Genomic DNA, 13,436 nt, shown 5'->3' on the forward strand with positions numbered 1-13,436 from the left:
TGGCTACAATGCCATTCACACTTGGAGAAGGTCTGCAGAGGCAGAGAATAACTGAAGTGTAACCAGTTGTACTAATACTGTACTCCCTGGAAAGAGAGGCGCAGAACTCTTCTGTGCTTAGGAATGATCGGCACTTGAATATACCTGTCTCTCAGATCACTGGATGCGAACCAGGATTTGATAGTGATTAGGCTTAGGGCACTCGGTGAATAGAGACAGGTCCAAATTTAGCCTCATTCTGCCGGTCTGCTTTGGAACAAGAAAATAGCACAACTGAAACTCCTTGTTCTCTGCATAGGGCGGCCAGAGAAGTAACTTATCCAGGAGCTCTGCCAGCTCTCACATCAAGGCCATTTTCTCCATCTAAGATGATAAGACCATTTCCACAAGGCCAATAAAAAGGGACATGGAACTTGACTGACTGCCCAACCATACAACCACAAGTGGACTTCTTCGCTTTAACTTTTGCTTGCTCTTACACTGTAATTTGAGAAAAAAAAATCATAATATTGTCTTTAATTTTGCTAAATTGAAAGTTCAAACTATTTTCAGTAGTCAAGAACAAATCACTACTGTAATATTCTTTGACCTTCAATCTGTGCTCTTTGCTGACCTCTAGCTTGTCTTAACGCTTGCGTGCACATCTGTGTATCCGTGTAGACAAAGCTTATTATTGTTCCTGCAGCAGTCCGCTCAGTCATCCTGTTCTCCAACCTACCTAAACATCATTTGGTCAGAAAGATTCAGTCTCAACATCAAAATGAGCTCAAATGTGTAATTTCGCTTTGATTTATGGCATGCTGCATTCCTTTATGTATCCAGTTACATTTACATTTTCTCTCAGTAATAGTGGAGATAAATCAAGAGATGTCCAGCAACATTTACAGGACACTTCCCTCAAGGAATTTGTTCCACACTAAAAGTGTACTCCACTAAGTACGACTAAAAATAGACAGTTAAAAATAATAATAATAAACAGCGATTATACTTCTTGCATTATTCATGACTTCACTTGACCTTCTAAATGTTCAGTCTGAGACTCAGGTGTATTATGTTAGCAGTGACTAATGTAGCCTTAAACTACTAACTTACTCCAAAGCCGCACTTTCTTCATTATTAAATTTTCATCTTCAGCTTCATTGGATGTTTTGTCAAAAGACCCAGCCCTTTTATGACACATAAAGAATTCCATCAAAGACTGGAATTATTATCATTCTTAATATTTTTATTTATTTATTTCTTGGGATTTTTTACACTCTAATCTCAAAAGTCCAAATGCGCCGTGACAAAACACACTGCATTATGATTAGAATTTCTGACTCACATATGAAAACACCATATCATCACAAACTACTCTGAAAAACAGTAAAAACAAGAGCTTGACAATGTGCAACGACGTGAGAGTTTCTACGAGAGGAATCAGTCTTTAAATTTACACCTCATGAACTGATTTCTGCTGGGAAAGATAAAATGAGATCAAGATTAGTGACTACAGCAAAAAGCAGTATGGAGAACAAGAGTTTTGGAGTAATAACACATCCCATTGTTCCCGTTACCTGGAAGCAATGGCAGACCGGGACATTAAAGTGAAAGATTGCCTCACACAGACATCGACAACTGCATAAAAGTGGGAAAGAACTTTACTCCAGTGGATAAAACATATAAAACGCAGTAAGATGAGAAACAATAAATATGAAATAATATACTATTTGTGGCAGCACTCTTTCATTTCCACACAAGATTTTTTACATAGATGATGCAGATTAATAGGGACTGAGGTAATGAAAAATACAAAAGTCACTTTAACTACAGATTTGTCATCTGAAGTGAGGTGTTTGTTGGGCTACTAGAGTGGGTTATTTGTCTTCTCTGCGCGCATGCGTGCATGTTTGTTGTGTGTGTGTGTGTGTGTGTGTGTGTGTGTGTGTGTGTGTGCGTGTGTGAGAGAGAGACAGTAGGCAGAGGTGGGCTGAACAGAAGCTGGAGAGTTTCCACCTTCATCCCTCTGGTCCGTGAGGGATGAATGAAAAGACAGGAGGCTCGGGAGATTCATCCATCATAATGAATGATGAACACACAGACACACACACACACAGAAGAGCACTCACTCAGTCAGTACAGACAGAGGCCCACAGCTGCTCTAACCAAAAAGACACAGTCGGCGTAACACACACTTGGGAAGACCTTGTTCGTTTAAGCGGCTGATGGTTTGGTGATGGCACAGATGTGTAGTTTGTGGGAAATGAACCAATGCCTTTTCATTAACCTCCTCATTTACACCCCCTCCACCTGCACCACCACTTCAAACAGACTTGCCATTGCTCCCTACTGCTTAGAAGACCCTGCAGCGTCTGCAGATCAAAACTAGAAGCAAGTGTAAGTGGACACTGACACTTCAAGGTCAAGCAATACGAATGAAATTATACATTCAGCTAAAATCTGGAAATCACAAATATTATGTTTATGAATAAATCATTCGTTTTACTTAAAAAAAAAATACAACTCTACTTTTAGGGTGTGGCCAGTCCACGATAAGTGGTCGCAGTCTGTAATCCTAGCCTCGTGTAATTACCCCTGATCAACCCTGGGACCCCGTTTAGCTCAGATTAGCCCTGCTTCCTATGCATCCCCCACCTCAGATCCCACAGACAAAAAAAGGTTGGAAGTGGAAGAATGTCGCCCACTCCTGAAGAAGCCTATAATCAGCTCTCCCGCAGCCCTGCAACCTGTCCCCCACTAGCGCGGATGATGGGGGTGTTGTGGATGGATGAGTGAAGTAAGACAAAGTCAAGCCCCCACTACCAGGTCTTTTGCTCTTCAACTCAATACTGAAATATCCAATATGAAGAGAACTGTCTGTGTCAGAAGACAGCAACACAGTGAATAATAATGGCCATTGTCCAGTAAAGGCTGTTATCTGGAACTGAGAAGAAGCCACTGCCGCCAAAGCTCCCCAGTGACACCCCAACTGGCTTTTACGACGACATAATGGCCGAGAAGAAATCAGCACAAGACAAAGGCCCAAGTAGTTAGGGCTCCATTTGACAGAAGAGCAGTTCTTTATGAGCTGACTAAAAGGGCGAGCGGGAAAGAACGCTGACGAGAGAGGGAAGAAGATGGTATTTCAGTAAAACACTTCAGCATTGGAAGCTTTGGTGCTCCATGGACGATAGTTTTTACTAGTGTGGGGATTAGAAGGTTGCATTTGTGACATGGAGTAAATATCTAGAGAAATGCTAATGTGGCATCCATTTGCATGAGTCATTTGCCCATGCTCCGAAGCCATTTTAAGAGCACCGAGATCGCAAATCACCACACAGTCTCACTTATGGCGGGAGCCATCACATCCAGAGGTCTGACACAACACTATGAGTGCACTTCTTTTGGATCTTTGTGAACTGGATGTTTTTCCCAAATTCACCTACATTTTCTGTTTATTTGTCTCTGAAAGTGAAATAAGGAGTTCTCATAGAAGCACCAATATGCAATGCAGGAACAGTTGCATTTTGTTGAGGAAAGATATGACTGCACTGAGCCATGGACATGCTTTAAATCAGGATTTTAGATGAAGGACAGGGGCCCAGCAGCTTGGGTCCATTGGATATTCTTTGTTCAGCCCATACACACAAAAAATACACCTCCATTCAGATTGAGTTAATTATGCAAATGAAGTTCTCATTTCTGGATTTAGTGGGACAGCTTTTACACTAATGCCTATGCCAATTTTATCAGATTCAATCAAAACATACTAGTAATCATCAAAGCTTTATTTTTAAGCCCCCAAAAGGCTGAAATCTTCAAACATCACTACTTGAATAGTTCAGGGCAAGCTGGTCAATTTTATTTATTAACAAAAAAAATGAATAACGAGTTGTCTGAAGCCAAACTGAAACGTCAGGTTAATGACGTCGTTCTTCACAACGAGCTTATGATGCTTATTATCAGTAAGAGGTTTAAAAATGTCCAATAATTATAACACCCCCCAATGTATTTATTTTATTTATTTAGCTGATGTTTGAGAAGGTCATTTTTCGGTAGACTGATATTTTATTTTGTTGTTTTTGTTTTTTTTTAATTATTGATGACTTGGACGTTGTTACGTTTCAAAAGAGAAAAGAACAAAACCTAATTAATAATAATCTACGGTGGAAGTTTTCGTGATAAAAGCGCCAAGTTCCATGTATGGGCCGAGAGGACTAAGGAGTGTGAGGTGTCGGTAACTCCGCACCAGCCAGGACGCACACTTTTGGTTGAGCTTCATATAATCTGATGGGGTGATTGTTGATGCACAGGCATGTAATCAACGGCGCACAAAAGCGCGCAGGACATTCATGAATAAATCATAAAAAAGACACTTTAAATGGTCAACTTGCGAGCCCGATAAATGACTGAATCTGGATTTTTCATTTTTCCCGACAACGACTTTTAGCGCGCCTGCTCCACATAGTGTGTTTGCATTAACATGCTTTAAGATATTTTTTTTTACCCATCGACACTGTAGCAACACGAAATCCTGAAACGGTTGTTTTTGGAACCTTTCAGGAATCTTTCATATGTATTGCTTACTCAGCGCAGCCGCGTTATCACCGGTAAAGTGGAGAACTGTAGGTGTTTAACACTTACCGATCAGCATCGTGGCTCCAGGACCGTATCTGTGAGTCTACAGCTCGGCGTGTCACCTGCCGTGAAAACGGTAAAAAAATAAAAATAAAAAAAATATTTACGCACTTTTATCCCCAGAGAGAGAGGACATGCACAGCACGCAGGTGCGAACGGTAGGCGTACGGCACTTAAAGAAGAGCCTCGGAATGCGCCGGAGCCGATTTTAGAGGACTTGTTTCCTCTCCTGTCTTTCCAAAGACAACTCTTTTCGTCAACACTGTATCCTTTGCTCCCCCGTCTTTGGTGACCAATTCCCAGGAAATCTTAGATCCTATTGATGCACGTTCTCCTCAGTTAAAATCCTATTGCTCGTGCTGCTGCTCCGCGTGGCCTGAAGGAGGCGAGGGATAGGACTGTGGGAGCGAAGCTGGGTGTAATTGCCTGTTTCTTCTCTCTCTCCCTCTCTCTCTTCTCTGATCTCTCTCGGAGTTCTCTCCTCCTGTCATCCTTTCCTCTCCAAAGTCCGACATCTTTCTCTCTCCTCCCCTTGGTGAGCCCCTTTAACATGACAGGGCTGCACAGAGACAAGCTGCACACCTGTACAACTTGGCAACACATTAGCCATCTTGTCCAACTTACTGCTTTGCAGGTCAGCACTAGGAATGACAATAGCTTCAGATATGTTCTGCCATGCAGCCAAAAAATAAAGATAAATTAATTACTAAAATAAAGGTAGAAGCAGTAAGCAGGTCTGAATAGCAGAAGCATGACAGGTGCACGGTAAACATGAAGGGAAAGAAAAGAATATTTTCTGAGACAGGTTTCCGTTCGTGCTCTCATAAGTATGATTTGTGCACACTTGTCAAGGCAACTGTCGTGTGTGCACTACAATGTGTGAGTGAGAGCAACGTGAGAGTGACTGCAAGTGATGGTTTCTCACAGCCGTCTCTTCTGCCAGTCTGCGCCTCCTTTGTGTCTCTTCTTGTCGATGCATCATTTGGTGAAGCTGACACATATTCGGGGATTTGAAATTGGCTCGAGAGCGCAGAGAGCCTACTCGGAATTAAATTTCTGTTTGTTCAAATGGCGTGTTGTGTGTTATGTGTGTGTGTGTATAAGTAGATTGTGATTTGAAGGGCCTTGGTGTAATGCTAAGCTGTCCTGGAGCTACGCCAAAGCACATCTCCCAGGGTGCTATCAGGAACTTAATTACAGCATTAAATTGCTCCCTCTCCGCCTCTCCTGCGCTTGCAGTTCACTTCCTCTTCGTTTCCATTTTCGCCCCTTTCCGCTTTTCTACTTAAACTGTATTTCTACCTAATCATATACTTTGTCTCTTCTCCCCATCTGTCTGTCTCTCTCTGTCTATATTGTTCCTCTGCTTCTAGTTTATTCGATTTGCTGCTTTGGCTAAAATGCCCACTGGTCCTTGCTGTGTTCATGTCGTCATTGTGAAGAGGGCTTTCGGATGTTTTTTAAATTGTTCCTGACATCCACTGTCCAAGTGAAAAACAACGAGTTCATCAGTTGTGTCTGCTGTCCATTCAAAGGGTCTAATTCAACCTTTACATTAAACTGATAGTATATACATGATGCTCTTTAGCAGTCAGTTTGTCATGATGTTATTAAGAGTGCTGTTCCAAAGAGTAAAGCTGCAAGTGAGAAAGTGGAGCATGGCAGCAGGGAGAGGTTGTAGTGATCAGATTGCTGATGAAGAGCTCCTTTTTAAACATGAAATATTGCCTCTGACAGAGTGTTATGCGGGGTGTGAACTACCTTTCTTCTCCAATCCAGGTTTCTGTTCCTTGCCATTCACAAAGGCAGCAGTAGACCCAGAGACTCTCCTTTGGGGCAGAGTAGGGGACACAGGGGCAGCTGGGCTGTCCTGTTGCCTCATGCCAACCATCAGCCTACGGGCTGCCATGCCAGAGCCTGGGCTAATTAGAAACACGGGAATCGCTCCAAGCTTTACATCAGTCAGCCTCAGCCAAGAAGATTTGTTCTAGCCTATTTGTTCCATACTGTATGTTAAGAGAAAACAATACATGGTTACACCTCTCCGAGGGATAATATAAAAGTCAGTTTTTCCACCGCAAAGCCTATGTGTATGTTTTAATAATATATTGAGGAAAGGCTCTTTTATAATACTGTTCATTAAGGACCTGTTTGCAGTGGCTTAATAATAGTTGCTCTTAGCTGCATCACAAGTCAAGTTCCAGGGTAAATTCATGAGGCTGAAAAATGAAATCGGAGCACAAGTGCCAAAAACTGCAGTCCTTCAAGTGGCCACTTGAGGCTGGCACCAAAAGTGAACCTAATCACATAGACTTCTCACCTTTACAGCTGAAATCAATATGTTTACATCTCAAGTGGGGGTAGGGAGTAGGGACAATTATAATTAAAAAAAAAAGTTATGCATCATTACAGACATGGCCACTTACATGAGGGGTGAATCACCACACAGACAAATGTAACTCGTAGCTGTTGAGTAGGTCTTGGCTAATTTGAGTCACTAATTAGACCTCTTTTTAACTATCCTTTTAACAAATAATATTCGGGCAAGCTCCAAGCTTATATTAGAACTTAAACCTTGTAATTTAGAATTTCAAGACTCCCAAAAACAAAGATAGCAAAAGCAATACATCTAAAACTGAGTCTTCAAAACAGGACCTCACAAATCAGTGAGTGATGTCACAATGTCTATGCCCTCCTTTAATATAGCCTAAAGTTGGTGTAGGTAATTATATTCAGCTTTTGAGTCCCAAAGCAATGACAGCACTACAGTGGAAACCCATGCCATGAAACTGCCAGCACACAGTTCTTGTGCTGATGTTAATGCCAGAGCAGGTATAGGTGACAAGGAAGGAGTCCACACACTGAGAACTCAGTAGTTACTGAGTGAGCAACATGCTGGCTGTAAAACAGCCTGTTTCAGTTTAAGCATTGTTTTCAATAAATTGCATTCTCAAAAAATTTTTTTTGTCTCACTCCCATTTCTTCTTGTTGCATGTTGAAGATATACTCGTACACTGGTTTATAACATAAATTTTAATGTTTTTTTCCAACATTGGTATAAGAACAATTCTAAGTCAACTGGATTCCAAGGGCATAAGCCCAAGTGAACTGGTGACTAGATGTAAAAGTCAGGGTGAGTTGCAGGGGTTCACACCTTTGATTTAGTTCTGGCGGAGTGATCTTTACTGTGTTTGACTTGACAGACTGTGGCATGAACCAAGAATACACTATGACCAAGTGAAAATTGTAAAATTAGCTCGCTTAACTAGTGAAATTTCCATCTAAATTAAAACGAACAAAATCAAAATAGCCTCACATAGTGAGGCTTTTTCTACATGCTTAAAAACACGATGAAGAGCACATACCTTTCCACATGAGTGGAACTTTTTTGTAACTATTTTCACATTGCCAGGATTTTCACTCATTTATGCCTAAATGGATGTAAGAACAGATGGTCTCTTAAAAATAAATACTAGATTGACTGATTTGTCAGGATGATACAACAAAAAGGAGTTTTCTTTTTCATGATTATTTTATTCACACTTTTGAGCCATTTGACCTCCTTTGTCATTGGATCAGTGTTCAACTTGTTCATTTCAAGTTGCTACGCTGTACACTGAAAAACAATGCAGGAAAAAAAGTCTGACATTACTGTTCCTTTGTGAGTTGTGGGACAGCAAATCTGTAGTTAACACTGGTGGACTTGCTGCTGAGAGCCAAGTATCTATGGTGATGAGTGACAGATCCTGGAGAGGAGAGAAGGTCAAGCTGTCACACTCAGGTCTAATGAAATTGTGTTATCTTTCCACAATTGTGTTCTTTTATACACCGTCTTACTCTGTTTAAAGCCACAGATTTTTGACTGGAGTCAGTTGTCTGACTTGGCAATTTACAGAAGAAGATCAGACGTGTCGAAAAGTTTGTTTACAAGTTAAAAAAACAAAACAAAGAACATGATTGCAAAATAAACATTTTCGATAAATGTGACATATGCACAGAATATGAATTGTTGGGTGGTTACATTGTACGAAGGTGAGGTGGAAACTCCAGAAGAGGTGAGCGGCTTGTGATTATTATGCAGTACGTGTAAACGCTGTAGAGTGCTGACAGTGTCACTGCAGTGGGTTGGGTGGGTGGAGAAGTGTGGGACAAAGAGCGAGTGCGTGATGAGTGATCAAGACCTGGTGGAGCAGGGGGTTAGATGTGAAATATGGAGATAAATGCTGTCACCTGACAGAATGACGGCGGTGTATCACGCCATGCAAGCCTAATATCATGTGACATCCATTTAGCCGTGGCATCTGGGCATCGCTACAACATCCTCTTCTTCCTCCCTTCTTCACATTCACCACAAATATCACAACTTCCATTAGTTATTAACAGACGGCAACAAATGGCAAGAAAGACTCTGATGGGAAGTTCATCTAGCCGTCTCTCAACAGCAGCCTGATCAATACCTGTCAACGCCTGACAGCCTTGTAATGTCCACCTTTTTGTTTTCCAATATGTGGCGGGGATGTGAGAGTGCGATAAGAATGGCACCGCTGTTTTTGATGAGCTGTTTGTATAAGTCTATGAAAGCATGAGGACGAGAGCTTGGGAGTGTGGTTTACTAAGCAAAACAAATGCTTTTTCCCAGCCCTTGAGGTTAATGGATATGATGCATAGTTGCAGATTATCTTCTTTATTCTGTACAGAAATCATTTTTTCTGTAATTTACTGGACAGCACAACAAAGAAGTGCAATCAAAGCTAACCACAGCCATGCTGTTTTCTGATCCCCAATACATGCCAGAGCGTAATGAGTGACAGGCTAATTAATGAAAAAGAAAAGAAGTTAGCTCTGCCTCTCTTTCTCTAGTGTTCCAAGCCATCGGCCTCCTCAATTAGAGCTTTCTCTGCCAACCTGCTGCTGAGGCTTGAATAGGTAATGGCTGGCAGCAGCAGAGGAGGCTAACAGCCATCGCTTTCTCTTTCTAAACTAACAATAGTCCTCTCCTCTCTCATTCCCCTCCTCCACAAACAGTTTTCACTCTCCCCCTTTCTCCCTAAATCATAAACTTTATCTCTTACTCGTTCTCTCTGGACATTCTCTTCCATTACTCATCTCGCACGCGCTCCTCTTTGAAAGCCTGACACTAAGCTCTCACTTTTTAAATTGACATCTACGGATCTCCCTCTTTCTCAATCCCTCTGTCAATTTGCTTACTTCAATGGCATATTTTTTTCCTCTTCACTATCTCTCACTAGACCCAAATCTCTTTCACACCCTCTTTCTCTAACAAACAAACAAATGAATTGAAGAGCACTGGAAAGGAACATCCTCAGAGCGTAACGGCCATGCCGGCTACCTGACTGACTGACTGACTGACTGACTGAAAGAGAAACCAACTAACTAAGTGACAGAAAGACTGACAGCAGGTTGAAGGAACACTGAGAAGGTTGACTGTGAGGCACTAAAGTAATTTAAAAATGGGCGGACAAGAAAGACAGATGCTGATGGGTGACAGTGTAAGATGCTCAGTCCCATAAAAGCACCTGAATGCAAGTCTAAGAGCGTGCATTAAAGGAGACGAGACCAAGTTTCAAGTTATTTGCTTGTTGTTCAGCTCACTGATGAGCCTCCCAGCTTGTGTCTCTATGTTCCTTATTAACATATACTGATTTGAATGACTAGCAAAAAGAGAAAACAAGCAAATTACATAAATTATACGACTACATGCAAACCCCGGGATTTAAAATCACTCCAAAAATGAAAAACAGATACTAATAAGAGCATGAGTCTTTTTCAACAACATGCTGTGCGGGTCACCTTATCTGTCTTGATAAGGAAATGTGTTGTCATCGTGGAGTGTCATATAAAAATGCTTAGTTAGCTCCCATCTGTGTTGTCCTTTGTGGCCATTCTTGATGCTGCGAAGGATTGCACCTGGGAATATTGTGCTGCCAAGAGATAACAGTTCTGGTTTTAAGACCTGCAGTGTCTGCATCAGGTGCTGGAGAGGTGGCTGTGGTATTCAGCGCAGGTTTGTCAGCCTGGAAGGTTGTCAGCCTGTTTTGGACCTCTATGTTTAGTTTTCATTTTACCCGCTGACTCCTTTTGTTTTTCACTTCATATTACTTTCCCTTTCACTCACCAGTTAGGTTTGTGCACATGGACACACCTTGCACGTTAATGTGGCACAATGTTAACTTTGACAAAACTGCATTATTGATGCCCCAGAAATGAAATATGTTAATATTTCTATTTTTTTTAAATAAACCAATTCTAATTGTTCTTTGACTCTTAAATGTACTGATTAATTTTTGGGGTCAATAATTAGCCATTACTAAAAGAAGAAGAAGTAAAAGGTAAATTTGTTTAAGGAAATTTTATGCATCTTTTATGTTTTATAAAAGAGTAACAATCAATTTGTAATAACATTTGACCAAAAAATCCATTTGGCTAGTTTTTATCCAGCTCATTAATTCATAATTTAATTCACCATCACTTACCTTCTGTAAAAGTGAGATCCAGCGCATCAGACAAAAGTACACTTATTAATAACTTATTGCTGCACCATTTACAACATGTATAATCTATCCTATGTGAAGTGGTGAATGTTGCAGAAATAAGTTAATAATACATGTATTTTGGATTAATGAGCTGAAGATCCTTTACACAAAGCAGGTGGTCATATTGATGAATTAAACAGCAGCAGTAAAGGCTAGAGAAGTAATGCAGCTAGAGGACATACACTAAATTAATTATTAATTTTTCACAGCCTTCAAACCCAGTATTTCTTTAACAGAATGGCTTACAACAGCTATATAAAGAATTAATGAATGATTTATAGACCATTAATAGAATTGCAACTTATTGAATGGCTTGTAAAATGTTCTGCCCAGAAAATGACATAATTCCTACAACTGTAATGTTATAAGCTAGGATCATGAGTTTTGTTTATGACCAAGATTTTTCTTGTTTACATGATAACATCTGGATTCACCAGACTTCCCTTTTTCATTAGCAAGAGATGGCAATTTGCTTTGCAAGATATATTTACATAAACTCCTCTAAAAATAAACAATAAACAGCTCCTCATATCTGTTATATCTAACAATATTTCTTGTTTGAAGTTTCCACTGTAATGAAAACATTAGAAACAGTAACATCTGTCTGGTACTGAATCATATTCTTACTGTATATCATCTGGTGTCACTCAACATATTGGCTGCTGGGGTGTTTCTTAAAAAAAAAAAAGTAGCACATAGTGTCAAATATCTAGATCATATGCGTTAACCCAAGGGAGAGAGAGGCTGACAGCCCAGTATGACACTGCAAAGTGTGTGTGTGCATGTGTGTGTGTGTGTTGTGCTTGTAAGCTCTGCCACCTGCACATTCCAACTCATCACAACAGGAGAGAAGACGCCCCATTTAGCATCACTGTCACATACAGTTTCACAGATAGACAAACACAAGAAGAGCGAGGAAGAGTATGTATGTGAGTGTGTGAGGGGGAAAGAGAGACGGTGGTAAGAGGGGAAGATGGCTTCCCTAACATAAATAAATCATCAGTGTGTTTCGTCGCCTCGGCTGGGTTCACAAGTGGAAGATGAAGGAGCGTAACAGTGAGGGGGAGGAGGAGCTGAAAAAGAGGGAAACCGATAAAGAGGGAAACTGCTAGGTGAGGGGAACAGCAGGCAGGTGGGAATCCTGATGTCTCAGGTGGAACAGAAAACGTCTACTGTCAAACTGATGTAATTGCTGCCAAGAATAACTGGACACTTTGGGGGTCTGTGTGAAAATTCATGCATACAGTCATATATTACAATTCAAACTGTTCTATGTGAATTTAAACATCCCTGCTGTCTCTAAAAAACACGGAGGAAGATACTTATTGAATGTCTCATTGAAAATGTAGATCTAAACCCAGGCATACGAATTTAATCTTTAAGGCAGTTTTCTTCTCTTAGAGTGTGTTATTCATACTATCCAGCACTGCTTTGTCTTTACAGTATCTGCAAATGAAGTTTTTGGCATATGTGCACTCGCTAGTCACTTGTTAGGTATGAATGACGAAGAAAATCTTTTTAAATGATTTTTAATGTAGCAAAATTGTTGGCGTCAGGCAGGCTTGACAGGAAATGTTGATCAGCTGAGATTTTCCCACACAACCACCTCAAGGGTTTACAGATGACGGTCCAAGTATCAGTTCTCTGGGCAAAAAAAGTATAAAACAACTCATTTAAACTTAAAGCAGATGGGCTACAGCAGCAGAAGACCCCACCAAATGCCACTCCTGTCAGCTAAGACCAGGAACTGAACTTCAGTCTGTATGGGCTCACTCAAATTGAAAAACAAAAGATTGGAAAAAAATGTTTCCTGATGTAATGAGTCTAGATTTAGTGTCAGAATCTGGCATAAGTAACATGAAAACATGGATCCATCCTGCCTCGTATCAACAGTTCAGGAGGCTGCTGGTGGTGATGATGTAATGGTGCGACTGATATTTTCTTGGTACACGTTAGTACCAACTGAGCATTGAGCCTGTCTCAGTATTGTTGCTGACCATCCCTTTATGACCACTGGGTACACTGAAGATGTGAGTGTTGTGGCTCATATCATCTCAAGCTGGTTTCTTGAACGTGACAATGAGTTCAAATGGCTTCCACATTCACCAAATCTCACCTCAGTAGTGCACCTTTGGGATGGGGTGGAACAAAGGATTTAAATCATGGATATGCTATTGAAAAAACTATAGCAAATGTGTGATGATCATGTCAATATGGACTAAAAACTCTGAATGAATGTCTCCAGCACCTTGTTGAGTCTATCCC

The 13,436-nt window shown here is 40.7% G+C and overlaps 1 protein-coding gene across 5 annotated transcripts in view; it reads right to left on the bottom strand.

Annotated features, from left to right (window-relative positions):
- znf385c (zinc finger protein 385C) overlaps positions 1-13,436 on the bottom strand; it is a 135,829-nt gene that overhangs the window by 50,770 nt on the left and 71,623 nt on the right. Inside the window, exons 1-2 of one of the 5 annotated variants that reach the window (XM_039611502.1) lie at positions 4,786-5,110; positions 4,624-4,679 (exon numbers count right to left, since the gene is read on the bottom strand). The exons of the other annotated variants lie outside the window; for them this stretch is intronic. Coding sequence (XP_039467436.1) covers positions 4,624-4,633 — 10 coding nt within the window. The 5' untranslated portion in view covers positions 4,634-4,679; positions 4,786-5,110. Of the gene's footprint in view, positions 1-4,623; positions 4,680-4,785; positions 5,111-13,436 lie in introns of those variants that run through there. 5 annotated transcript variants of the gene reach the window in all.

Source organism: Oreochromis aureus, linkage group 4, assembly GCF_013358895.1.
Source record: "Oreochromis aureus strain Israel breed Guangdong linkage group 4, ZZ_aureus, whole genome shotgun sequence".
NCBI lineage: Eukaryota > Metazoa > Chordata > Actinopteri > Cichliformes > Cichlidae > Oreochromis > Oreochromis aureus.